General features: G+C 41.3%; 1 protein-coding gene and 1 non-coding gene across 11 annotated transcripts in view; both read right to left on the reverse strand.

Annotated features, from left to right (window-relative positions):
- Nucleotides 1-27,589, reverse strand: part of Ndrg3 (NDRG family member 3) — a 55,568-nt gene that overhangs the window by 26,242 nt on the left and 1,737 nt on the right. For 4 of the 10 annotated variants that reach the window (XM_090352307.1, XM_090352300.1, XM_090352302.1 and 1 more), the window contains 2 exons: nucleotides 15,737-15,840; nucleotides 4,067-4,102 (listed from right to left, as the gene is read on the reverse strand). In XM_090352307.1, the coding sequence (XP_090208433.1) occupies nucleotides 4,067-4,102; nucleotides 15,737-15,793 (93 nt within the window). In that variant the 5' untranslated portion in view covers nucleotides 15,794-15,840. Of the gene's footprint in view, nucleotides 1-1,517; nucleotides 1,692-4,066; nucleotides 4,103-12,071; nucleotides 12,123-15,736; nucleotides 15,841-23,267; nucleotides 23,379-27,589 lie in introns of those variants that run through there. The other 6 variants (XM_090352309.1, XM_090352306.1, XM_090352301.1 and 3 more) reach the window with 5 other exon arrangements.
- LOC150050436 (small Cajal body-specific RNA 18) lies at nucleotides 8,519-8,606 on the reverse strand. Its single transcript, XR_016538743.1, has one exon.

Below are 27,589 nucleotides of genomic sequence, written 5' to 3' on the forward strand. Positions count from 1 at the left end.
TTAGGACATCTCACACCACAGGCTCATCTATAGTTATTCAACCCTGAATGCACTGATTGGTGTCTTTTGAATCCCAAACCCCAATCTGAAGCAGAGAGATATCTGCTCAAGATCAATCTCTACATATGACTACATATTTCTGTCATTGAACACTCATATTCATTCTTTTCAAACAGAAAAAAAGTAAAAATTTAATAATAGTATAAATATTAATGTAAAAATCTTTTTAATATATTTTTATTGTAATTAATAAAAGGGTTACATGATATTTGCCAGATAGAAGGTACATTAATTCACTTACATTGATACCCTTTCACATGTCTTGGTACCCATTACCCTCCCCCCATCCCTCCATCCCCCCCAATGTAAAAAATCTTGAAAACAAGAATATAATGACTAGCCAGGCACCAGTGGCTCATGCTGATAATCCTAGCTACACAGGAGGATGAATCTGAGGATGTTGGTTAAAAGCCAGTCTGGCAAAGGATTGTCTCTGAGACTCTTATTTCTAATTAACTACCAAAACAAGCCAGAAGTGGAGTTGTAGCTCCAGTGGTAGAGTACTGACATGGAGCACAAAAGTCCCAGAACAGGGGCCGGGAGTTTGGCCTAGTGGTAGAGTGCTTGCCTAGCATGCACGAAGACCTGGGTTTGATTCCTCGGTACCACATACATAGAAAAAAGCCAGAAGTGGTGCCGAGGCTCAAGTGGTAGAGTGCTAGCCTTGAGAAAATCCAAGGACAGTGCTCAGGCCCTAAGCCCAAGCCCAGGACTGGCAAAAAAAAAAAAAAAAAAAAAAGTCCCAGAACAGGGGTGGAAGTGTGGCCTACCAGTATGCATGAAATCCTGGATTGGATTCCTTGGTACCACATACACAGAAAAAGCTGGAAGTGGTGCTGTGAATCAAGTGGTAGAGCACTAGCCTTGAGAAAGCTCAAGGATAGCATCTAGGCCCCTAGTTCAAGCCCCAGGACTGGCAAAAAAAAAAAAAAAATCCCAGAACAGGATTTAGCCCCCTAGTTCAAGCCTGAGAACCGGCACACACATGCACACAAGCACACACAAATAGCTTCACTGTAGCTATTGAGAACTGAGTGAAAAATTAGATTGCAATGTGACCTTAAGCAGAAGATTTTCCCATGACCAGGTAATTGGCTCTGTGCATGTGTGTGTGTGTGTGTGTGTGTGTGTGTGTGTGTGTGTGTGTGTGTGTGTGTCTAAAGGTCAGGAGAAAATATAGATACAATAGATGAAGTAAATAACCTTTTTAAAATTAGACAAGAAAAAAAATGACAAAGTATTACTTTGTCTTCATTCATAAGTTGGATAAAATTGGTTCCTTACAAAGCCACAATCCAAGTTCACGTCATGTAACTACCAAAGTAGTAAGTGCTGAAAGTCCTAGGCTCTATTCATTGCCTTGCTTGTCAAGGTCTCATAAGATTCCTCTTCATTTTCAAAATGTGTGAGGGTGAATGTTCTGAGAGGAAGGAGAGTGAAGCAAAGAAGAAACTGACCTCCATGGGGATTTGTAGATATATCCTTTGTAAAGGAGTGTATGGGTAGCTTGAAGGAGACTCCATGTGGGGAGCGGGTGCAGACTCTCTGGCTAGGGAATGGATTCCATGGCCGGGGCACTGCAGGGCATGAGCTGCTGCCACTTGCCTTTGTCAGTCTCACCTGTTTGACTGGCTCTTTCTCTGGTGACTTCTACCCTAGCATTCTAGAATGTGACCCCACAATGAGCTCCTGTGCTCAATGGGCAGCACCCAAGTTAACATCTCCCAGGGTTTGCTAATCCCTCCAAGGCTGGTTACCAGTGAACATGATTCTTCTACTTTGTGGACTTGTGAGAAAGCCTGGAATTACGCAGGTCCCAGACATCCTTCTCCAGCCTGCGCGCTCTCCCTCCCAATGAGAGCTATAGTCTTATTCAGAGTCCTTCCAAGAAACTAAGAGTAATCTGATAATAAACAGCTTTCACCCTTTCTACAGCCCTCTCCCTTCAGTTCAATGTGCTGTCAGCACCACACACTAAGACGTCACTTATTACTGGCTCAAGTTTCACTTAACACTTGTTACTCCTCCTTTTCTTCCCTGCCCAGTCTGAAATAATTCAGTATAACTTGTAGAAAACAAGTATAACTTCCAAAAAACAAACTTCATTATGAGGCTTGAGTACAGCATCCAATAAGTATATGTATATGTATATATCTTTATGTATTTATGTGTGGCTGAGCATGGAACCCAAGGCCTCATGCATACTAGGTTAGTGCTCCACCACTGGGCCATAACTCAGCACAATATAAAGGGTTTTTCATGCAATGTTCCATTATCATAACCCTGTCCATTTGCATAATCTTGTTGAATCTCTTAAGTAGTAAATCAATTTGCCAATCACTCTGCCTCTGGCCTACCAGTAAATACATTTTTCCTTTTAAATTTCCGAGATACACTTTTCTTTACTTCTGGCTTTAGTCTCTCATTACCTCTTAGCCTAGCTTAACTGACATTTTTAGATATCTACTTTTGCTTTTCAACCAGTCAATTCTCAGCATTCTCAAGAACTGCATAGGACATTTGAAAACTTTCTCATATGTCAACCTAAAACTTATTTTTTCCTCTTTCAAAGCTAGGTCAGATACTTTCTTCATACAGTCTTAGAGGACCATGAAGAGAGTGAATGACTATTTAACCTACAACACAACTCAGAGCAGGCTCTGGCCACAGGAACTGCTTCAGGGGTACAGTCAGCCCAGGCAGGAGAGTCTATGAGACTCTTTTTTTTTTTTTTGCCAGTCCTGGGCTTGAGCTCAGGGCCTGAGCACTGTCCTTGGACTTTCTCAAGGCTAGAGCTCTACCACCTGAGCCTCAGCACCACTTCTGGCGTTTTTCTATGTATGTGGTACCAAGGAATCAAACCCGGGTCTTCATGCATGCTAGGCAAGCACTTTAACCACTAGGCAAAACTCCCGGCCCTTCCATTCTCTTTTCATCAAGAGCTTTCATCCATTGCTCCAGTTTCCAATACTGTATGCATTCCAATGATCCCTCAATTCTTTTTTTTTCTTTTTGGCTAGTCCTGGGCTTGACCTCAGGGTCTGAGCACTGTCCTTGGACTTCCTCAAGGCTAGAGCTCTACCACTTGAGCCTCAGCACCACTTCTGGCTTTTTCTATATATGTGGTACCAAGGAATCGAACCCGAGTCTTCGTGCATGCTAGGCAAACACTTTAACCACTAGGCAAAACTCCCGGCCCCTCTATGAGACTTTTATTTCCAACTAACTACCAGAAAAGCCACCCAAACCTTGAGTTCAAGCCTGACCAGCACAAAAAAAAAAAAAAAAAAATGGGGCTAGGAGTATAGCCTAGTGATAGAGTGCTTGTCTAGCATGCACAAAGCCCTCGGTTGGATTCCTCAGTACCATATACACAGAAAAAGCTGTAAGTGGCACTGTGGCTCAAGTGGCAGAGCTTTAGAACAAAAAAAAGTTTCCAAGGACAGTGCACAGGCCCAGGACTGGCGGGTGGGGAGGGGGAAGAGGGAGAGAATAAAAGAAAGAACACACTAGGAAGAAAAATATTTATGAAAATACTAAAGTCAGCCTAAAATTTTCATCTCTAGTCATAAAGCCAATAGAAATCTTCATTTTGTATTAATAACAATTTGTTTTCTTTTAGGAAAAGGTCTTGCTATCGAGATCTCTAGTCTCCAAATTGCCCACTATCTATTTTCTCTGTAGACAAATAACAAAACTCCATTTTCCACCTGTGACAAATGAAGTTTCTAGTATCATTAGAGGAAAGAAGACCTTAATCACAGAGAAAGTTCAACCCCGTAATCTACAGTCCTAACACAGGTATCTGGCAGGCATTTTTTAAACAAAATCACTTTTTAAACATAATAATGAAATCACAGTTTAAATGAACTTGATTCAATCTTCAAAAAAATCTTAATCATGATTAGAGCTATGATAAGAGATCCATTTCCACAAGACCATCGCCCCAGGAAAAGAGGCCAACAGAGATCCTGTACAGAGCCCATGGTGTTGATACAATTCTTACCTGACAGTCAAAGTCCTGGAAGTTTCCTGTAACATTCTGTCAACAAAAGGCAGAAAATGCAGTCAGTTTCCCCACATGGTTTTCCCAATTGTTCAGCAAATTCAGTTCACAGTGAGAGCCTGTGTGTGTGTGTGTGTGTGTGTGTGTGTGTGTGTGTGTGTGTGTGTGTAACTTCTTGGCTGCTACAAAACTAAAATAGTTCTCAATAAAGTTTTCAGACAGAGTAAATTACTGACACATTAATATGGGCTACATTTTCAGAGGAAAGACTATGTTTTGGTAGACTTACTGTGAAAGTCAAGCCTAGTTTCCCATAAAATCTTGTAACTTCATGATTCTCTAAAGGAGGAAAGCAGTGAAAATTTGTGGGGAGAGTTTGATAGTATACCCTGAACACACCCGGGAAAGTAGCTGGAAGGAAAAGTATTAGGAGCCAAATCTGAGAAGGATGAAGGACAGCAGGAGGCAAGGGTATCTAGATCTAAGAATTCAAGAAAGGATTATTGTGGCTGGGAATGTGGCTTAGTGGTAGAGTACTTGCATAAAGCCCTGAATTCGATTCCTCAGAACCACATAAACAGAAAACTCCAGAAGTAGTACTGTAACTCAAGTGGTAAAGCACTATCCTTGAGCAAAAGAAGCCCAGAGACAGTGCTCAGGCCCTGAGGTCAAGCCCTCAGGACAGAAGGAGGAGGAGGAGGAGGAGGAGGAGGAGGAGGAGGAGGAGGAGGAGGAGGAGGAGGAGGAGGAGGAGGAGGAGGAGGAGGGAGATTGAGGGGGAGGGAGGGAGGAGGAGGAGGAGGAGGGAGATTGAGGGGGAGGGAGGGAGGAAGAGGAGGAGGAGGGAGATTGAGGGGGAGGGAGGGAGGAAGAGGAGGAGGCAGATTGAGGGGGAGGGGGAGGAGTAGTGTTGGGGGAGGATGAAAAGGAAGAGGAGGAAGAAGAAGAAAAAGAAGAGAAGGAGGAGGAAATTATGTCATGGATGGATGAGAAATAGAAAACAAAGTAAAGCAATGTAAGGCTGGAGGCGTGTTTCAAGAGGTAAAATGTCAACCTTGAGTAGAAGTTAAGCCAGAGAGCAAGGCCCTGAGTTCAAGTTCCAGAAGCAAGGGTGGGAGAAGGGGAAGAATAAAGCAATGTCACTGAAGGAAAGAAAGAACAAGGCTCTGAATACACTGTCATATGAAACTGCTGCTAATAAGGAAAATAAAAAGACAAATCAATGAATCATTTAAAAACCAGAGCACAGTTAAAAGATCCAAAGAAAATTTAACAAGCTTCTGAAATGCAATTGTGATAGTATTTGGTTGAGGAGAGAAAAATAAATCAATGGTGATAACTTAGGCCTTTCTTTCTTTCTTTCTTTCTTTCTTTCTTTCTTTCTTTCTCTCTCTCTCTCTCTCTCTCTCTCTCTCTCTCTCTCTCTCTCTCTCTCTCTCTCTTTCTTTCTTTCTTTCTTTCTTTCTTTCTTTGCCAGTCCTGGGCTTCAGCTCAGGGCCTGAGTCCACTGTCCTTGGACTTTCTCAAGGCTAGAGCTCTACCACTTGAGCCTCAGCACCACTTCTGGCTTTTTTCTATGTATGTGGTACCGAGGAATCGAACCCGGGTCTTCATGCATGCTAGACAAGCACTTTAACCACTAGGCCAAACTCCCGGCCCACTTCTTTCTTTTTTTCATATAATTTTTATTGTAATGAATAGAAGGGTTACATTATATTCACCGGTAGAAGGTGCATTATAACTTAGGCATTTCTGTAGGATTTCACATGTCAGAGTTGCAAGAGTTTGGTATAAAAACAAACCAAACCAAAACAATGCTATAGCAATAATTACTAGACACTATGTTGGAAGTGAACTTGACAACTTGGGGGAAAGGGGAGCCAGGGGAGGAAATACAGGAGAAAACAGGGAGGGGGTAAACTCATTACCTTATTGATGTAACTGTAACCACTCTGTACACCACCTTTACAATAAAAACAAAAGTACAAAAAGGAAAAAAGAAAACAAAAGTACAAAAAGAGAATGAATGGCGTATTTGGGAACAAAAATGTTTGGACCCAATTTTTCATAAAGTATGAGTTTCTTACCCTGAAAAGTTATCTCACTATTTTATCTCCCCAACAGCTTCCAGAAGGTGCAAAGTTATTAATAAGCACCTTCCCAAGAGCTGTATCTCCAGATACCTGATTGTAAGAGATATACTAAGTAGTCCCATCCTTGTTCAGAAGCTCCTCTTAGAAATAATTCTGCAAAGCTCAATAGTAAAGCATTTGCCTAGTAAGCTTGAGGCCCTACTATGTTCTCCAGCACCACAAATGAAGAAAAAAAGGAAAATGTTTGGGGCTGGGAGCATGGCCTAGTGGTAGAATGCTTGCCTAGCATGCACAAAGTCCTGGGTTTGATTCCAAGGTACCACAAACGCAGAAAAAGCTGGAAGTGGTGCTGTGGCTCAAGTACCAGAGCATGCATGCTAGGCAAGCACTTTAACCACTAGGCCAAACTCCCGGCCAAAAGATTAATATATATATTTTTTGCAGTCCCAGGGCTTGAACTCAGGGCCTAAGCACTGTGCTTGGGCTTTCTCAAAGCTAGTGCTGGCCGGGAGTTTGGCCTAGTGGTTAAAGTGCTTGCCTAGCATGCATGAAGACCCGGGTTCGATTCCTCGGTACCACATATAGAAAAAAAAAAAAAAAGCTGGAAGTGGTGCTGAGGTTCAAGTGGTAGAGCTTTAGCCTTGAGAAAAGTCCAAGGACAGTGCTCAGGCCCTGAGCTCAAGCCCAGGACTGGCAAAAAAAAAAAAAAGCTAGTGCTCTACCACTTGAGCTATGTGACTTCTGGTTTTTCTATGTATGTGGTACTGATCAATCTAATAGGGTCTTAGTGGATGCTAGGCAAGCACTCTACCACTAGGCCAAACTCCCAACCCGGAAGATTAATCTTTGAGGAATGATTTACAATGATGTTTTATAGGAGTCCCAGTTTCCTTTAAAGACTATTTAGAAGGATTAGACAAAATTATTCTGATTTGACCTAAAAATCTTGTCAGGGAAACAGAGCCACAAATTCTGATGAGCTCTTCAGGAAGCAGCTGTCACTGCATGCATGAATTCTTTTTCCTCACAAGCATATGATCACCGCCAGGAGGCATTTTTATGAGGTGCGAAACTCTGAGATAAGTACAAAGGGAAATGCCAGGAGCAGAAATAGGCAATTCCTCCAAGAAATACAAGCTATATTGTTTGTTGATAACCTAGCAAAAACAGAAAAAAGGAAAAAAACAAAACAAAACAAAAAACAGAAACAACTACATGACCTTAATTCAATGTACACAGCTAGACTTACAGTATGAAAGAATAATACTTGAGTACTTCCTCCCCTTTTGTTTTCCATTTTAAGAAAGACCAGGCCCGGGGCTGGGAGTTTGGTCTAGTGGTAGAGTGCTTGCCGAGCATGCACGAAGACCCAGGTTCAATTCCTCGGAACCACATACATAGAAAAAAGCTAGAAATGGTGCTGAGGCTCAAGTGGTAGAGCTCTAGCCTTGAGAAAGTCCAAGGACAGTGCTCAGGCCCTGAGCTGAAGCCCAGAAATGGCAAAAAAAAAAAAAAAAAAAAGAAAGACCAGGCCCTACTGAAGAATGGCTTTGAGTTTCATAATAGTCATTCTGGAAAAAAGGAAGTTGGGTCTGTTAGACAGTGTTTGGTATCCAGAATTTCTGAATGAATTATTAGCCGGCACTAAGCTCAATTATCTATAGTTAACCAAGGCCATAGGTAGCAACACTGCTACCTATTCACTGGGTACATTCTGGGAACCTGAGGAATTCTTGGGGCACTTCTAGAGGCTTGTTTGTCTCTAATGTTTCAGGTAACAAGGTCCTCGGTAGCAAAACTATGTGTTACAAGATATAAGTCCTTGCTTTTTTCTTTGACTCATTCAGATATGTCATTAATCCCAAAGTTAGATAAGTTTTTGCACGAAGCAGACTTAAACAAAACAAAAAAAATTCATGGAAAAATTTGAAAGGGAAAAAAAATGATGCAACAAGAGTTAGATTGCCATAAGCTGCACTCAAGGCAGAAGCCTGTTAAGGAGAGTGGGTTTTTGCTGAGTCCTCAGTGCCAAATATAGATAGTAAATGAAGTAGCTCAAGAGGGTAAAATTTTTGTAGTGCTATTGATGGGCCTCATACATGCTTGGTTCTACCAGCTATATTCCAAGGCCCCCCCCCCTTTTTTTTTCAGTCCTGGGCCTTGAACTCAGGGCTTGGGCACTGTCCTTGGGCTCTTGGGTTTTCTCAAGGGTACAGCTCTACCACTTGAGCCACATCACCATTTCTGTTTTTTTTCTATGTATGTGGTACTGAGGAATCAAACCTGGGTCTTCGTGCGTGCTAGGTAAGCACTCTACCACTAGGCTAAACTCCGGCCCCAAGACCCTTCTTTTTTTTGTTTCTCTTAGCCTGCCTACTCTCAATATATGCCATCACCTGGTTCCCACAACTCAGATCACACAGCAGTCACACCATCATCAGTGAAAACACAACTATGGCAACAGGGGCCTTCTTCCTACGCTTTGTTCCAGATTACTTTTACTTGTTGTCCCTAACTCTGCATTGCTCCATGCTAGGTTGCCTGGCACCACTTTGCCACATTACAAAATCCTCTAAGGCCACAGGCCTATAATGGAGCCAGATCATAGGAGGAAAATATGCAAGTTCACCACTGGCACACTAAAACTTTGGGTGCACTCTGCCCTAACATAGTCACTTTACTCCTTTCCCAATCATTTCCTACTGTTCCAGGTACACCAAACCTTGCCCTATGTCCCTGAAAGTGGTCTCTGCCTCTGCCAGTTGTCATCATCGTCTTCTTCCTGTTGTCATCCTCGTCGTTGTTGTCTTTTTCTTCTTTCCTCCCCCCCTCCTCCTTCTTGATACAGAAGTTTGATACAGACTCTTTGTATCAGTTGTCTTAGACATTACAAAAAATGTGGATACTAGGGTTTTCTAATGTCCTCCTCTCTTTCATGTCCAGTCAATAACAGAAAGGGAAACCTAAATTGAAGTAGAGTTTAACTTACTTTCTACTGCAACAACCAGGACAAAGTAAATGACTTGTTTCTGATATTTATTTCCTTTCCTGCTACATCCTCAATTCTTTAGATGCCAATTTTGAGCTCCAACTTGTTTCATGCCTGACTTTTGGGATTTTTAGGCTCTATCACATCTAAACCAACAGTAAGAAGACAGGAAAAATGAAGCTAGGTCAATTCTGATTTCTATTAAATTCCCTGGGTAAGGAGGATAAATAACTGTCAAGAGACAGTAAATTCAAGCCCTATGACTGGGGAAAAAAGAAAGAAAGAAAGAAAGAAAGAAAGAAAGAAAGAAAGAAAGAAAGAAAGAAAGAGGGAAGGAGGAAGGGGCAAGGAAAGTGGGAGAAAAACACGGGAAGGGGTAACAATGTTCAAGAAATAATGTACCTACTACCTGATGAATGTAACTATAACCCCTCTGTAAATCACCTTGACTAAAATATATTGGGTATATATATGTGATATATATATATATATATGTATGTATGTATATATACATACACATACCAAAGAGGGGGTGGGAAGCAAAGAAAGGCAATAGACAGCAGATAGTAGGATGAGTCTCAGATCTGCAGAAGGAAGTCAAAGACAAAAGATGTACTGTTCTAGGGCCGGGAGTTTGGCCTAGTGGTTAAAGTGCTTGCCTACCATGCACAAAGCCCTGAGTTCGATCCCTCGGTACCACATACACAGAAAAAAAAAAGCCAGAAGCGGTGTTGTGGCTCAAGTGGTAGAGTGCTGGCCTTGACAAAGTCCAAGGACAGTGCTCAGACCCTGATTTCTAGCCCAGGACTGGCAAAAAAAATTAAAGCAAACAAAACAAATGAACACTACCACCACCACAACCACAAAACAACAACAACAACAACAACAACAACAACAAACAACAACAAAAAAAAACCCAGTTCATTTCATCCTTCTATGCAATTCTTGCCTTGCAAACAAGATAAGTACTTGTGGTTGCTTCTTTTTATCACCCAAGCTATAATAAGCATGAAAAAAAAAATCACCCACTTCTTGACAATTCTAAGCTATAGACAAAATTACAGGCATACTAAAATAAAATGGGAAAAATACCAACAAACGACAAGAGATGAGTTAACATAAGCCTTTGCTTGAAGCTATATTGAGAATGCTTCTTTATGTCATTTCAGGACAAATTTCTCTATAACAAGTTTAGTTTAGATTTCCTTTAGCTGCACAGAATTTGGAAGGACACAGCAATAATTTGGCTAAGAGTATATTTATGAAAGGAACAAAAAGATGGGTAAAAAAAATGTACATCTCTAGGCTCCTCCTTAAAGAGATGAGAAAAGACAGAGATGATACCAAAATACAGAGTGATCACGATGAGAAGGCTTAGATTTGAGAACAGACTTGGATTTAAGTCCCATCTCTATTACTTCCTGACTAGGCAAGCCATTCTTTTTTTTTTTGGCCAGTCCTGGCCTTGAGCTCAGGGCCTGAGCACTGTCCTTGGACTTTCTCAAGGCTAGAGCTCTACCACTTGAGCCTCAGCAACACTTCCAGCGTTTTTGTATATATGTGGTACCAAGGAATCGAACCCGGGTCTTTGCACATGCTAGGCAAGCACTTTAACCACTAGGCCAAACTCCCAGCCTAGCAAGGCATTCTTTCAGTCAGATTTTTTCATCTGCTAAAATGAGGAATGTTTCTACTTCAAAAAGATAATCAGAGAAATGAAATAATGCATTTAAAGCATCTGATACATAAAAGATGCTTAATAAATAAGTAATACCATAATAGACAAAAAGGAAGGAAAACAAATCAAAATAAACAACATCCAGACATCCATCTACTCTTATTCAAATCTGGAAGCTTTTCTCCAGTGTTTCTCTACCTCAGACATGTAACAACTGAAGACATTTTCAGTTGTTTCACCACAAGGGGGAGCATCTAACGTTAGTGGACAAAGGCTGCCTGTCACAATTAACCAGTCAAAAACACCAACAGGGCCTCAATCAAGAAATCCTGTTAGACTACTTAGGAGGGAAAGCAGACCCGGGAAGAGGAAAAAGAAAGGGGTGGGGGGTGGGGAGTGAATAAGTTTGAAATATGTTGTAAGTGTATAAAAGTGTATAAGAATCCTCAGACCTCAGCCTCCTGAGTAGCTAGGCATGAGCCACTAGAGCCCAGCTCGGTATTTTTTTTTAAACAATCCTTCAGTAGATTCTAATGGCTAGTCAGGCGTATACCTCATACCTCTCTTCTTGAAGCTAAACCATTTGCCCTCACCTACACTTTGTATATTCATTTCTATGGCCAGACATGAATTTTAGAGCTATCGATTGTATTTACTTTCTCTTCATGACATATCATTTTGGTTACAGTATCTCATTTATACATAAAAGATAAAAAGGAGAGCATTTTCTTGAAATGTGAAGGAACTCAGCAGAACAAAATTGAGATTAAGAAAAAAAGAAAGTGGGCCAGGAGTGTAGTCTAGTGGTACAGTGCTTGCCTAGCACGCACAAAGCCCTGGATTTGATTCCTCAGTACTATATACACAGAAAAAGCTTAAGTGGTGCTGTGGCTAAAGTGGTAGAGTGATAGCCTTCAGAAAGCCCACAAGAGTGCCCAGGCCCTGAGCTCAAGCCTGAGGACTGGCAAGAAAAAAAAATGTATTTTAAAAAAAAAATCTGGTTTCAGGATAAGAGAACATGGGGAAAAAAAAAAAAAGTGTGTAGCTTGCCAAAGGAGAGCAAGAAATCTGGTAGAGATAAAAGAAATGACAAAAATACAGAGAGAAAATGTCACAGGAATGCAAATTGGATTAGCAGGATCCAATAGCAAATTCATAACCTGAACATTGGAAAAGATCTTACTTTGGGCAGAAAAAATAATGAAAGGAGCATATTGTGGTGCCCTTATCTCTCACCTATCTTACCTTTACTCTCTTCTGATTCATTCAAAGGATACTGTGGATTCATGCCAAACCCTAAGAGTTTAATAGGGTAGAAATTAGGGTAAAAAGACAATAAGTCCAAAGAATGGGGTGGAAAAGAAGTAATTTCAGACACATTTACTGAACATAGGATGAGAGATCAACTTGTCTTAACAGTTTTATTTTTTTTGCCAGTCCTGGAGCTTAAATTAAGTACCTGGGCGCTGTCCTTGAGCTTTCTCGAGGTTAGCACTCTACACTTGCGTCACAGCACCACTTCTGGCTTTTTCTGTGTATGTAGTACCAAGGAATCAAATCCAGGGCTTTGAGCATGCTAGGCAAGCACTCTACCATTAAGCCAGACTCCTGGGCCCAAACTTACTTTTATTTTTTGGGTCAGTTTGTGGGGCTTGAATGCTTAACATTTTTTAGGGGTGGAAAGGTAATGGGGTTTGAACACAGGTCCTAGTACTTTCTGTTTCTGTTTGTTTTTTGTTCTCTTCTTTTTCTTTTACATTTTTGCCAGCCCTGGGGCTTGAACTCAGGGCCTGAGCACTGTCCTGGGGCTTTCCTCAAGTCTAGAGTTCTACCAATTAAGCCACTTCAGACTTTTTCTATGTATGTGGTACTGAGGAATCAAACTTTGGTCTTCATGTGTGCTAGGCAAGCACTCTACCATTAGGCCAAAATCCAGGCAGTCCTGAAGGTGCTATATGTACCATTTAAGCCATGTCCCAGCCCGTTTAGTTTTCCAGTGACTGCCCTGGATTGAAATTTTCATTTCCCTCATGAGCTAGAATGAGAAGTGCACACCACCAAGACCTCCCCGCTCCCCCCATTTTTGGGGTAGTACTAGGTTTTAAACTCAAGCCCTTGCATTTACTAGGCCAATGTGCTCCTACTTGAGCCATGCTGTCAGTCTTGTTTTTTGCTAGTTATTTTAGAGATGGAATATAGCAAACTTTTTCAGGGTCTAAACTACAATCCTCCAGATCTTAATATCCTGAATAGTTTTTATTACAAGTGTGAGCCATCAGGGCCCACCCCATGTCCTACTTTTACTGTGTAAGATAGGGGTCTCATGAACTATATAATGAATAATTCAGGCTGACCTTGAACTGCAATTCTTCATTTCCACATCTCTAGTAGCTAGGATTACATGCATGAAGCACTATAGCTGGCTTTATTTTATTTTATTTTAGATGATGGCACTGGAGTTTAAACTCAGGGCCTCATGTTTGCTAGGTAGGGGCATTACCATTTGGGCCATACTCAAGTCCTTTCTTTTGCTTTAGATAACTTTTGGCTAGGGTCACATGATTTTGTCCTGGATCAGTCTCAGACTGAATCCTGATCTCTGCCTCCTAAGAACCTGAGATTACACAGTAAGCTACCACACACATAGACTTTTTTGGTGCCTCGTATCATATCACTGTACTGGCTGAGTCCTTGTGGCTGTGAACTCTACCACTAACATAAAGGTGACTGGGCCGGGAGTTTGGCCTAGTGATAGAGTGCTTGGCTAGCATTCACGAAGATCCAGGTTTGGTTCTTCGGTACCATGTACATAGAAAAAATCCAGGGTGGTGCTGTGGCTCAAGTGGTAGAGCTCTAGCCTTGAGAAAGTCCAAGGACAGTGCTCAGGCCCTGAGCTCAAGCCCAGTAGTGAAGTACACTACTGATATGCAAGCATCTCTGATAAAAAGTGATGCTGAAAGAAAGGTCACATCATACATTTGACAAACTCTAAATGAAGGCTGTATACATTACATGTTAAGTTTTCCTTATAGAAACTGCAAATCAGAGCACTTCAATTCAAAAATCAAATATGATCCAAATATCTTTCTACTCTGCCATATATTTTTTCCCTTAAGATTTCCATCTGAACCAGTCGTGGTAGCTTCATGCCTGTAATCCTAGCTACTCAGGAAGCTGAGATCTGAGGATCAAGGTTCAAAGCCAACCCAGGCACAAAAGGACCTGAAACTCTATCTCCAATTAACTTCTAGAGAAGGGAACTGAGGCTTGGCTCAAGGTTAGGGTGGTGGCCTTGAGCTGAAGAGCTCAGGGACAGCACCCAGGCAGTGTTCTAGCCCAAAGTCCCCCCCCCACACACAAAAGATTTCCATCTGTATAATAGGAAAATTTCAAAGATGGTCGATTTAGCCTGCAAAAATAAAAGTAAGAGGGGCCAGGAATTTGGCCTAGTGGTAGAGTGCTTGCCTAGCATGCATGAAGACCCGGGTTCGATTCCTCACTACAACATACATACAAAAAAAAAAGCCGGAAATGGTGCTAAGGCTCAGGTGGTAGAAGAGCTCTAGCCTTGGGAAAGTCCAAGGACAGTGCTCAGGCCCTGAGCTCAAGCCGAGAACTGGCAATAAATAAATAAATAAAAATAAAAATAAGAAAGGAAAGAGAAGCCAGGGGCGTAGCCTAGTGCTAGAATGCTTGCCTCACATGCACAAAGCCCTGGGTTCTATTCATCAGAATCATAAACTCTGAAAAAGCTGGAAGTGTGGTGGCTCATGCCTGTAATCCTAGCTACTCAGGAAGCTAAGATTTGAGGATCAAGGTTCAAAGCCAGCCTGGGGACAAAAGAACCTAAGACTCTTATCTCCAGTTAACCTCTAGAAAACAGGAAGTGGTGCTGTGGCTCCAGGGGTTGGGCGGCAGCCATGAGCTGAAAAACTCAGGGACATCGCCAGGGACAAAGTTCCAGCCCCATGACCAACCAAAAAGAAAAAAAAAAGCTGGAAGTGGTTCTGTGGCTCAAGTGGTAGGCTGTTAGGCTTGAGCAACAAGTGCCCAAGGGCAGTGCCTAGGCCCTGAGTTCAAGCCCCAGGACTGGCAAAAAAAAAAAAAAAAAAAAAGAAAGAAAGAAAGAAAAGGGAGGGAAGACATAAAAGAATGGGTTAAGAAATGTATTTGAAAAAGAAAAAAAAGGGGAGGGGGGTACGGGAGTTTGGCCTAGTGGTAGAATGCTTGCCTAGTCTGCACAAAGATGTGGGCTTGATTCCTCAGTACCACATATATAGAAAAAAGCCAGAAGTGGTGCTGTGGCTCAAGTGGTAGAGCACCAGCCTTGAGAAAGCCCAAGGACAGTGCTCAGGCTCTGAGCTCAAGCCCAAGACTGGCAAAAAAAAAAAAAAAAAATGCATTTAAGAAATTATTTCCAGGGGCCGGGAGTTTGGCCTAGTGGTAGAGTGCTTGCCTTGCATGCACGAAGACCCGGGTTCAATTCCTCAGTACTACAACATGGAAAAAAAGCTGGAAGTGGTGCTGAGGCTGAAGTGGTAGAGCTCTAGCCTTGAGAAAGTCCAAGGACAGTGCTCAGGCCCTGAGCTCAAGCCCAGGACTGGCAAAAAAAAAAAAAAAAAAGAAAAAAAGAAAGAACGTATTCCCAGCTGGGCGAGGGGTGCGTGGCTCACGCCTGTAATCCTGGCTACTCTGGAGGCTGAGATCTGAGGATCAAGGTTCAAAGCCAGCCCGGGCACAAAAGGACCTGAGACTCTTATCTCCAATTAAGGGGAAGTGGGGCTTGGCTCAAGGGTAGGGTGGTAGCCTTGAGCTGAAGAGCTAAATGGTCTTAGTTATTATTATGTTGCAGAACATGAACTAATAACAATATAAACACTTGCATATAGTGAAAACAGAGTGATCTTTACCTTATCATTTAAAAGTGGTTTGATCTCTGTGAGTTGAACATCCTGAAGTTCATCCATGAGGGCAGATGAGAGTATATAGGAGTCTCGAAAGTAAACCAGCAACTCTGAAATAGAAAAGAAGGAAGAGAAGAAAAAGACTTAAGCTAGAACTACAAACATACTGATCACACTATACTCATCCAGTGTTTGAATGGCTAAATAAGGGAATTAAATACTCAGAGCTACACTTTGAGCAGTAGAGTCAAAATTTGAAGGTTATGGGGGGTGGGGAGGAGGGTAATGGGTACCAAGACATGTGAAAGGGTATCAATGTATGTGAATTAATGCACCTTCTATCTGGCAAATATCATGTAACCCTTTTATTAATTACAATAAAAAATTTTTTAAAAAAAGCAAAAAAAAATTTGAAGGTTAATGTAGGATAATCCTCTCATTTAGTAATCACAATGGCAATGAAGAAGAGAATGATCTAACCTTCACTAGAGAATCATAGCATTGGATGAAGGGTATGTCAGCCAGTCTCCAAGATAGCTTCTTATGAATCTAGTGATCCCTGACTTCGGATATTCATATACCATCTCCCACCCAAGGATGACCTATATAACTAGTAGAGTATGGTAGATGCAATAGTATGTGACTTCTGAAGTTGCATTACCAAAGGCATTTCAGTTTCTGCTTCATGGTACTACAGTCTTGAACTGTATCTAGAGGAAGATAATTAGCATATTGTGAGGACACTCAAGAGTTTTCTGGTGTGGCTCAAATAGAGCATTTGTCTAGTAAGTGCCAGGCCCTATGTTCAAACTCCAGTATTGCCATAAAGGAAGAGGGAGGAGGAAGGAAGAGGAGGGAAGAGGAGGGAAGAGGAGGAAGAGGAAGAAGAGGATAAGGAGGGGGAAGAAAGCGAGTAAAAGGGGGAAGAGAAGGGGTGGTGGTAGTGGTTAGGGGTCCAGGCATCTTTGGCTCGTGCCTATAATTCTAGCTATTTATTATAGTAATCATAGCTATTCCTGCTAGGCTGAGACCTAGAGGGTTCACTGATAGTCGGTAGCCTAAGTTCAGGTGTTGCTGATTCATGCCTGTAATCCTAATTACTTGGGAGGCTGAGATCTGAGGACTGTGATTCAAAACCAGCCAGGGCAGGAAAATCCGTTCATGAGACTATTATCTCCAATTAACCACCAAAAAGCAGGTAGCAGAGTTATAGCTCAAGTGATAGAATACTAGCTTTGAGCAAAAGGTCTTAAAACCCCAGGACAGGAGTGTGGACACAGACATACAGAACTACAGACACTGACACACAGACAGATAGACACATACAGACACACACACACCCTGCCTATGCTCATAACTCTGTGAGACTAGACTCCATCCACAATTAACCAGCAAAACACTGGGCTAGAAAAGTTGCTCAAGGGCTGGGAGTTTAGCCTAGTGGTTAAAGTGCTTGTCTAGCATGCATGAAGACCCAGGTTCGATTCCTTGGTACCACATACATAGAAAAAAAGCCGGAAGTGGTGCTGAGGCTCAAGTGGTAGAGCTCTAGCCTTGAGAAAGTCCAAGGACAGTGCTCAGGCCCTGAGCTCAAGCCCAGGACTGGCAAAAAAAAAAAAAAAAAAGTTGCTCAAGTGGGGGCTGGGAGTTTGGTCTAGTAGTAAAGTGCTTGCCTAGCATACATGAATACCTGGGTTTGATTCCTGGGAATGGTGCTGTGGCTTAAGTGGCAGAGCTCTAGCCTTGAGAAAGCCCAAGGACAGTACTCAGGCCCTGCATTGAGTTCAAGCCCCATGAGTGGCAAAAAAAAAAAAAAAAAAAAAAAGTAGCTGCAGAAAAATCGCTTAAGTGGTAGAGAGGCACCCCTGAAAAAGAAAAACAGAGTTCAAGCCCTGAGATTAGCATTTAAAAAAAATCCAAAAAAAAAAAAATCTCTATCTTCTGGAAGCTTAGTAAAGAGGAGAGATGGGCCAGATGCAGGTGGCTCATCCTTATAATCTTAGCTACTCAGGTAGCTACTCAGGAGGTTAAGATCAGGATTAAGGACTACAGTATCATGCCAAAAGGGGTAAAAATCCAAGAAACCTCATAGCAACAGAAAAAGGTGGATGTGGTAGTTCACATTAGCCATCCCAGTTATGGTGACAAGGAGAAATAAGGAGAACTGCAGTTCAAACTTGGACAAAAAGCAAGACTCTATGAAGAGACCCCTTTCTTGACTTCCCCCAAAATCCATCCCCTATAGGCATTTCCTGTCTTCATGAGAAAGGAGTACAAGAGCAGCTTAACCTGGTGGAGTTACCAGAATTCCTCCCCTCCCCTACCCCCTTGGCCTGCCAGGAAAACTCCCTCCCTTTCCTTTGTCCTCAGAGCACTGCGCCAGAAGCCAGAAGCCCATCTAGATGACAGGTCAGTTCAAACAGCAAAGGTGTCAGTGGTTGCCCCAGCCATCACTCAAGTATGTTGAGATTTCATTGGCCAACTGTATATGGCCAAGCCCAACCACATGGCTGGTGGCCTATAAAGGTAGCCTGTGAGATTAGATGGGTCGCTCTCTCACTCATATCTTAGAGACCGCCTCGAGGCTAGGCGAGGAATAAAACTCTTTAACTTCCACTTTTGTTTCCTTTGATCACAGACCCTAATATTCGTGGACTGGACCCTAACACTCTATCTCTAAAAAGCAAAAATAACCACAGCAATAAGGACTAAAAATGTGGCTCAAGCAGTACAGCACAGGCTTAGCAAGCACAAAACCCTGAGTTCAAAACCCCAATACTGTCAAGGAGGGTAAGGGGACAGAAATTGTGGAAGAAGAGGTAAATGAGACAGACAAATTATTATTTTTCATTAAGATTTTTTTTGGGGGGGTGGGTCATGGGGCTTGGACTCTGGCCCTGGGCGCTGTCCCTGAGCTCTTCAACTCAAGGCTAGTGTCCTACCCCTAGAGACATAGCCACACTTCTGGTTTTCTAGTGATTAATTGGAGATAGGAGTCTCATGGACTTTAGTGCCCGGGTTGGCTTTTGAACTGCAATCAGATCGTCAGATCTCAGCCTCTGGAGAAGCTAGGATTACTGGTGGGAGCCACCTGCCTGGCCAGTCATTAAGATAAAATTTTTATCCTAAATTTCTTTCTTTCTTTTTTTGTTGGCCATCCCTTCCCTCTATTTTTAATATATACAAAAAGGGCCAGACTGTAAGCTGAAACTAGAAAGCAACTGACAAGATAGTTAAGTTCTTCTCCATCCATTCCATTTAAATGCTAAGTTACAATGATGTAAAAGTTAGCTTTCTGAGTCTTTTTATTTTTTCAATTTGTCATTCCTGGGGCTTGAACTCTGGGCCTGGGTGTTGTCCCTGAGCTTTTTAGCTCAAGGCTACGGCCCTACCCCTTTAGCCACAAAACCCCCACTTCCTGTTTTAATAGCTAATTGAAGATAAGAGTCTCTGGTTCTTTAGTGCAGGGCTGGCTTTGAACCTGGCTTTGAATTGCGATCCTCAGATCTCAGCCTTCTGAGTAGCTACGATTCCAGGCTGCCGTTTGAGTCTTCAACTCCCATTTCCTACATAGAGAGGAGGAAATGTTTTTCTTTCTAACATGTTATGCTAAAGTAAATCATTGCTAAAACTTTCTCCTTTTGATTCTCTCTCCCTCTCCCCCTCCCCCTCTCTCGTCCTCTCCCTTTCCCCCCCACCTCTCTCTCTGTGTCCTGGGGCTTGAATTCAGAACCCGCACTGTCCTTAGGCTTTCTTGAGGCTCCATTCTACCACTTGAACCACAGTACCACTTCCTGGTATTTTCTATGTTTGTGGTATGGAGGAATTGAACCTGGGTCTCCGTGCATGCTAAGCAAACACTCTAACACTAGGCCAAGCTCCCTAAGACACTCCTTTTTGAGACATCTCAAAATATTTTTCCTGGATCTCAAGGACTTATGACTTTGTGAAGAATCTAGGAAGCTGAGGAAAGCCCTGGTGAGATGACAGTGATCCATAAAATAATAGAGTTTAAAGGAGAAGCAACTGCTTGTAATTGGCAGGAATTAAGAAAATATTCAAGATATTCTACTGAAATGCTCTACTGATAACAGGGTTATGTTTCAAAAACTCAGTGTAAACTAAAAATCTTGTACATCAAAAATGCATTTAATCCACCTATTTACCAAACATTAAAGGTTAGCAGTGCAATCAATATATGTTGAATATCAATTACTGACCCTCATTATCACATTACTGCGTAGGAGCTGTGACTTGCTATCTCAACATAGCATGGTAAGGAATAGACTTTATATTACTAGTTCAGAAAAAGATCAAAATTCAAAATTCATAGGGCATAGCTCAGTAGTAGTGTGCTTGTCTAGATGCACAGGCCCTAGGGTCATACCCCTGCACTGAAGACAAATAGAAAAAGACCCAACTGGTATTTACTTATTTTGTGCATGTTAACTGCAATTCAAACTGTGGCTATGTTTCATTTACACTTTTTTAAAATCTATTTTTAAGGTGTCAGTCTCAAAAGATTTTTCCTTGCTAAAAAAGCAATATATACTCATTTATAAAGTATAAAAATAATAGATTAGTGAAAAATACTTTACTCATAGTTCTTCTTTCTAAAGATAGCCATTTTACCAGTACTCAGAATATAGAGACAAGAGAATGGTGAATTGAAGGCCTGCTTGGGCTGCACAGCAAAATTCTCTTATCAAAACTAACATACAAAGACAGTCATGTTAGTCTATTTCTAGAAACTGCTTTTCTAACCCACCATCTTTATTCCCTACTTCAATTCACTCACAGCAAAGCAGGGCAAACTTCACTGTAGGTAGGCCTGTCAAGGAGCTTCAGGGTCAGAAAAAGCCTAAAGTGCCCTGAGATCCAAAGTGACAATGCTCCTTGCTTTTAAAGATGAAGAAAAACTAAGTGCCAGCAAGCCCGTAAACACAAATTAAATAAGAAGGCTGTTCCTATGAGCTGGGTTCAGTGTAGACTAAGGCTGGAATGCTGAGTATATTGCTCCAGGGTAACAAGAACGAGCAGCAAGACAGTACATTCACCTTCCACATATCAGGGACTTCAGTGCCTTCTTTAGGAGACACATTTTCCTTTAGCTCACAGTCTTGCACCTTTTCCAATAAAAACTAGGATTGCATGTGGCAACTCCATCTCAGAACCCTCAGCTGCACAGACGGCTTCCCTCCTGGGGATCTGCAGCCTGTAGTTCCAGCATCTGCACAAATGGTATCAGTGCCAGCTCTCATCCTGGCACAAAGGATTACTGGTATTTTCGAAAGGCTAGTAAGGACTTTGTAAATGACAGCAGACTAAATGTTTACCTCTGGCTTACTTGCAGGAGGAAAAAGGAGGACTGACAATAAAACTTGGCCATCCTTAAACTGAAAAATTAAAAAAAAAAAAAAAAAAAGGGAAAACCGGTGTGCACTAACTGTGCCAAGAATTCCCTAAGCACCTTATGTTAATCCTCATAATAATCCTCTCAGTAAGATATCTTCATTTTTTATTTTATAAATGAGAAACTTAGGATCAGAGAAGTTAAGCTTCCCCCAAATTTTACATGTAGGCAATAAGACAAGAACCTGGAAGCTTTGGCTTTTCCTGCTGTGCCATGTATCTATGCTAGGCCCCACCTGCTGGTTAAGGGAACCTGGGCAGGTTCCTTCCTTTCCACCCACACTGTTGCACCGCTGAGGCAAAGCAATGGAAGCTTAAAGCATCCTAGACATACCAACAATGACTCAGCCCTTAGAAATGGAGGTTTGAGTCAGCACTCCGGGGTAAGAACTCTCTCTTCCCATAGTTAGCTAGGGGCAAGGTGAACATGGGACTGGTAGAGAAAAAGGAAATGAAATCCAGTTATTTCTTAGTAACCAGTTTCAGAAGCAAGAGTAAGCTCTTGCTTGTTGTTGGAGCAATGTTCTTCAAACATTAACGTACAATCTTCTGTGGCTCTTACCAGTTTTTTTTTTTTTTCCCCACCAGTCCTGGGGCTTGAACTCAGGGGCACAAGGGTAGCACTTTCCTTCTTGAGCCACAGCACCACTTCCAATTTTTCCTGTATATGTGGAACCAAGGAATTGAATCCAGGGCTTCATGCGAGCTAGGCAAGCACTTTACCACTAGGCCACACTCCTGGTCCTCTTATAAGTTTTGAGTGGCAAGAGTCTACAAGTGATCTCTTCACTAAGGAGTAGAGATCAACTCAAATGATGATCTGAAAAGTTCCGTTATTACCAATTATCTTTTTGTTTCTTGGTTCGATTTGAGACAGGGTCTGCTGTGTAGCTCAGGCTACATAGTATTGTACCACTAAGCCTAACAACTGTCTTAGAGATAGGTAGAATTCTACTTGGGAGAAAGAGATCATAATGATCATGATTCAGGACCAGCCTAGGCAAAAAAAAAAAAAAAAAAAAGTTAAGATCTCAGTTCATCTAATAAGCCAAGTGTGACGACCCATGAGTATAATCCTATCTATACAGGAAGCCATAATAAGGAGGATCACATACTGCGATCAGTCTAAGGCAAAAGCTCAAGGGAAAAAATGGGGGGGAAAGGGGGTTGGGGGCTCCCACCTATAATCTTAGCTAATTAGGAAGCTGAGATCTAAGGATCTAAGTTCAAAGCCAGCCTAGTAACACTGAACCTAAGAACCATTGGCCTATAATATCATCTTCATTTTTAGATGAGGAAAGAGACAGAAAATTTAAGTGACTTTCCTATATTCACGTAGCCAGTGGGATGCAAAGTTAAGACTAGCATCTGGATTTCTAGAGCACTGGGCTAGATTCCATACTTTCATCTATTTCCATCTATGAGAACAAGTATCTGATGACTTGGCTCTTAAATTTGGTCAGAGTTAAAGCCTGAATTAATCTAATCATAAAACCATTGACTTAAGCATCCACTCAAATGTCTAGGGTAATGGATGTTGGTTTCATTGCTGCCTCCTGGGACCCTTAGGAAAAAAAGCAAAGGATCTCATGAGACTCAACAGCAAGCCAGATAAACAAACCACCTACCGTGCAAGAAACAACTTTAAGATAGAGCCCATTCAGATTTTTACTGCAGAAAGAAAACCTGGTTACTTCACTGAAGAAATACTCTCAGAGATTCTACTACCTACATACACAGGCAAAGGCTGGGGGGAGTGGTCAAAGGCAGCTGCTGAGAAATGCTTATGGATCCTCATTCTAATAGGATATACCCATGCTATATTCAACATAACCACATTCCTGTTGTGTCACCCCTGAGTTCTGGCAGCATTTACTATGGGAGGGTTACAGTGACTGTCAAATTGGCGATCTGAGTCTATCCTTTATATTAATTTCATTAATTTCAGGGTTCTTTCAAGATAACCACTAGAACAAAGGTGGCATCATCAAGGAGCCTTTTAAAATACATACTTTATAGCCGGGCGTGGTGGCTCACGCCTGTACTAGGTACTAAGAAGGCTGAGATCTGAGGATCACGGTTCAAAACCGGCCCCAGCACGAAAGAGCGAATGTGAGACTCTTACCTCCAATTAACCACTATAAAACTGGAAGTGGCCCTGTGGCTCCAGGGTAGGGCAGTAGCCTTGAGCTGAAGAGCTCAGGGACAATGCCCAGGCCGAGTTCAAGTCCAACCACTGACAAAAATAAATAAATAAAAATAAATGAAAAAATATACATAATTTATTTGCAATTTACTAAGAAGTTTCAATTCAGCACATCAGTTTATGAGTACAGTGTATCTTGATCAATGTTACTCCTTATTTGTCCCAATCCCAACCATCAAGGGCCTTTTTGTTAATTTTGAAATCTGAACAGCAGAATGAGAATGAAGCTATCACAGGGATCATACTAAAGTCACTCTAGCAGCAGTATCTCAGGATTTCTGTGCTGCACTCCTGAAGAATGCAGCTTGAGGCACTGGGAAAGCTGCTGTTGGCAAGGTCCTGGCCCTGGTATGACCACTTAGACACACTGCGGATTCTCACCGATTCTAAGGCAGAACTCCTAAAAACAATTTGTTCCTTACAACAGTATCAATAACTTAAGAACAAACAAGAACCCTAAAACACAGTACTTAATATTCCTAGTAATAAAATTTATTGAGTGTGCTTACACTATGTCAGTTACCATGATAAGCACTTTATCCATTTATTGCTTCATTCACTTTCCAGTACACACTTATACAGTAACTTAAAAGAAGCAACATCTTTCAAAGGTGAAGAATAGCAGGAGGGATCCTGTCCCCAGAGCTTTTTGACTGCAGGAGTGAAGAGACAATAACTGGATCTCTTTTTGCTCTCTCAAATGTTAACCATTTAATGTACAATGGCTGTGAACGTTAGATCTCCTGTTTGTTTTTTTTCCTTCAGTCTGTATACAATAGCATCTGAGACCATTTTTGAGCTCTTACAATTTTCAAAAGCATTCAGTTTTTTTTCTTTCTTTCTTCTTTGTGCTGGGATTAAAAATAGGGCCATAAGCATGCTAGACCAGGGCTTTACTGAGCTACAACTACTAATCTCATTCAACTTTTCATCATGTAGAAGCCATGTAACAATAAAATGATCATTCCTAATAAACCATTTTGAAAGTATATTTCTAGAAAGATGATCATATAACTGTCAATTAAAGGATACACTGACAAGATTTTAATCTTAAGTTATGATTAGAAATGTAAAGCAATGTCATACTGTGTTTACCGCTACTATTTTCTCTTCCCTGATTTAGTGGATATGTGAGTTCATAGGTTATTACACTAACATCTTTCCCAAAACTTGAAATGGCATTTCCTTTGAAAAGGCACTAGAAAATATATAAAGCCAGGTTCCTGAGGTACATGCTACTTAGAAGGCTGAGATCTGAAGATCATGGTCTGAAGCTATCCTGGGCAAGAAAGCCCATGGTACTCTTTATCTCCAGTTAACCACCAAAATGCCACAAGTGGAGCTGGGGCTCAAGGGACAGAGTGTTATCCTTTAGCAAAAAAGCTCTGGACAGTGCCCAGGCCTGAATTCAAATCTCAGAACTTGTGCCTAAATAAATATTATATTATATATATCACAATAGACCTTAATAAGTAACAAAATAAAACAGGAAGAATGGCTGTATCAGGAATTTGTTCTTTGGAGGAGGAATGGTAACTGAGCTATAATTCAGGGCCTCTTAGGTAGGCGCTCTACAGCGGAGCCATGAGTCTAGCCCAGTAATTTACTTTTTAGCTTTTTTTTTTCCAGTCCTGGGGCTTGAACTCAGGGCTTGGGCACTGTCCTTGGACAGCTTGCTCAAGGCTAGCACTCTGCCACCTGAGTCACAGCGCCACTTCTAGCTTTTCCTGTGTGTGTGTGTGATACAAGGGAACTGAAGCAGGGGCTTTGGTGCATGCTAGATTAGTATTCTATCATTGGGCCACACTCCTGGCCCTCCAGCCCAGTCATTTATTATTGATCAATTGAACCCAGATAATAGTCTTGGCATTTTTAGGTGGTACAGGGATTAGTCAAACGATAATGCCAAACTGTGAGGGAGCCACCCTTCTACTTAGGGAATTAGTCTTTCTTGACTATATTAAATCTCTGGAAGTAGAACGTAGCACCCCCATACATAAAGTGGGAGAGGAAAGAGTTCATATTATGAATTCTCCCCCTATCTGGGGAAAACTCAGATTCCATATCATGAGTGTACATCATAGCCTGCTTGGTCTTGTAATTAGTGATAACAAGGAATTCAATTCAATATGCAAAGGAGCTTTATAGTCATCCTTCACTATATAGCCGTTTATTTATTGTGGCTTCAGTTACTGCGTTTTTTCTTTTTAAAATACGTGAATAGCTATCCTGCACCTACTGCAGGAGTAATGTTAGATTTCTCATTATTTATCAAGTGCCTATTTTCAGCCGAGAAGAGCTAGGGCCTGCTCCCGGGTCTTAGGAAGCTTAAATGATAAAAACTAGAGCTGTTCTCTACTGATCTAGATTGCCAAATAGAAAGCTTTATTAAAGGCTTGGTATTTCCAGAAGCTAGCAGCATCTTGCATAGAGTAGATACTAAAAATGTTTGTTGCACGATTAACTTTGGCAAGCTTTTTTTAAGTCCATCAATATTTCAGCATGCATCTTCAAAAAGGACTCATTCTCTTCCCATTTATAATACAAAACCAATATGTACACAACATAAAAATAGCATAGGAAGATATAAGGTAAAAACTATTTTCCTAATCCTCTAAATCCAGTTTTCTTAGGTACCTACTATTATTGTTTGGTATGTGCTTTTCCATAACTGTCCCATGCTAGTGTAACACATACACACATACACACACACACACACACACACACACACAGAACAAATTCTTTGATAATTTCTAATTGCAACTTTTCAACCTTCTAATGTACTGTTCCTCAAAGTGTGCTCTTTGGGATATTAATTCTCAGGCCCCACTCAAGACATTCTGAACCAGAAACTCTAGTAGAGGTAGGCTCAGTGGTATGGGTACTAATACACTTGTCTGGGCAACTGATGTATAGTAAAGGTTGAGAAAAGCCATTCTACTAGTCAAGACAATTCTTACCATCCCTAAATATGGCAGACATTATTGTTGTCTTATTTTTATCATCCCTGCTTCAAAATGCTTTCCTCATCCTTCTGATTAATTTTGACCCTATCAATCTATCAAGTCTTAAATGTCCTAACTCTTCCCAAAACTGGTCTTACACCACAAGTCATACTATTAATTCCTTTTGAGGCTTTCCCCCAAGTCCTATGAAAAACCTACTCTCTCTACCATACAATTTAACAATGAACAATATACTGTTTCAAACATTAGCAGATAGCTCTTTACTCTTGACAGATAAGCTCCATGAACACATATATTTTAAAATCTTTTTCCTCACACTGATCTAAGCATATAAGTACATTTTTTTTTTTTTGTCAGTAGCGGGGCTTGAACCCTGGCCCTGGGTGCTGTCCCTGAGCTCTTCAGCTCAAGGCTAGCAATCTACCACTCTGTGTCACAGTACCACTTCCGGTTTTCTGGCAGTTAATTGGAAGTAAAAGTCTCATGGACTTTTGGGCCCAAGCTGGCTTTGAACCACGTTCCTCAGATCTCATTCTCTTGAGTAGCTACGATTACACGCGTGAGCCGCCAGCGCCTGCTTTAAGTGGAATTTTAATAAGGTTGCTGACTAATGTCTTTAAAGATAATTCAACAGCAAAAGAAAAACTGGCAAACTTTATTTATTTATTTAATGGTGCTAGTGATCAAACCCAAGGCTTTAAGCATGCTAGTCATGCCTTTTCCCACTGAGTTAACACCTAGCCCTGGGAAACCATTAATGGATTAAAAGGTCTGCAACTTTCAGCTCTAGTCCCAGTTTGATGACCTTGGACTAGTTCACGTCACAGGATGATGTCTATAAAAGTGACAGGGTTGGGGCTCAGTGACTCAATGTGTGTGTTCAGCTTGAATAAAATAGGGTTTTATAAAGTGTTTCATGTTGGAATATCTTATTCAGTTGTAGTCTCATGTTGCTTTGCTCATAATCTAACAGGAACATTTTTAGACTTGAATTATACTTAGATATGGTATTTCTAAATTAGCTAAACTGTTCCAACAGGAAACATGTTCTATTTAACTATGAATCTTCCCCCACACTTACACATCAGTTCCATATATCTGCAGAAAAATATTTGGAAAAATTGTTTAAGAAGTGTCATTTATATAGAGAAACTGCCCCATATCTACTGCATCCTTTTGAATATCCAGTAATATTTACTGGTATACAGTAAACACTGTGATAACTATCACCATGGACAGTTTCCCCACATAGGAAAAATATTTTTAAAACTTAAA

Source organism: Megascapheus bottae, chromosome 18, assembly GCF_031878675.1.
Source record: "Megascapheus bottae isolate mThoBot1 chromosome 18, mThoBot2.hap1, whole genome shotgun sequence".
NCBI lineage: Eukaryota > Metazoa > Chordata > Mammalia > Rodentia > Geomyidae > Megascapheus > Megascapheus bottae.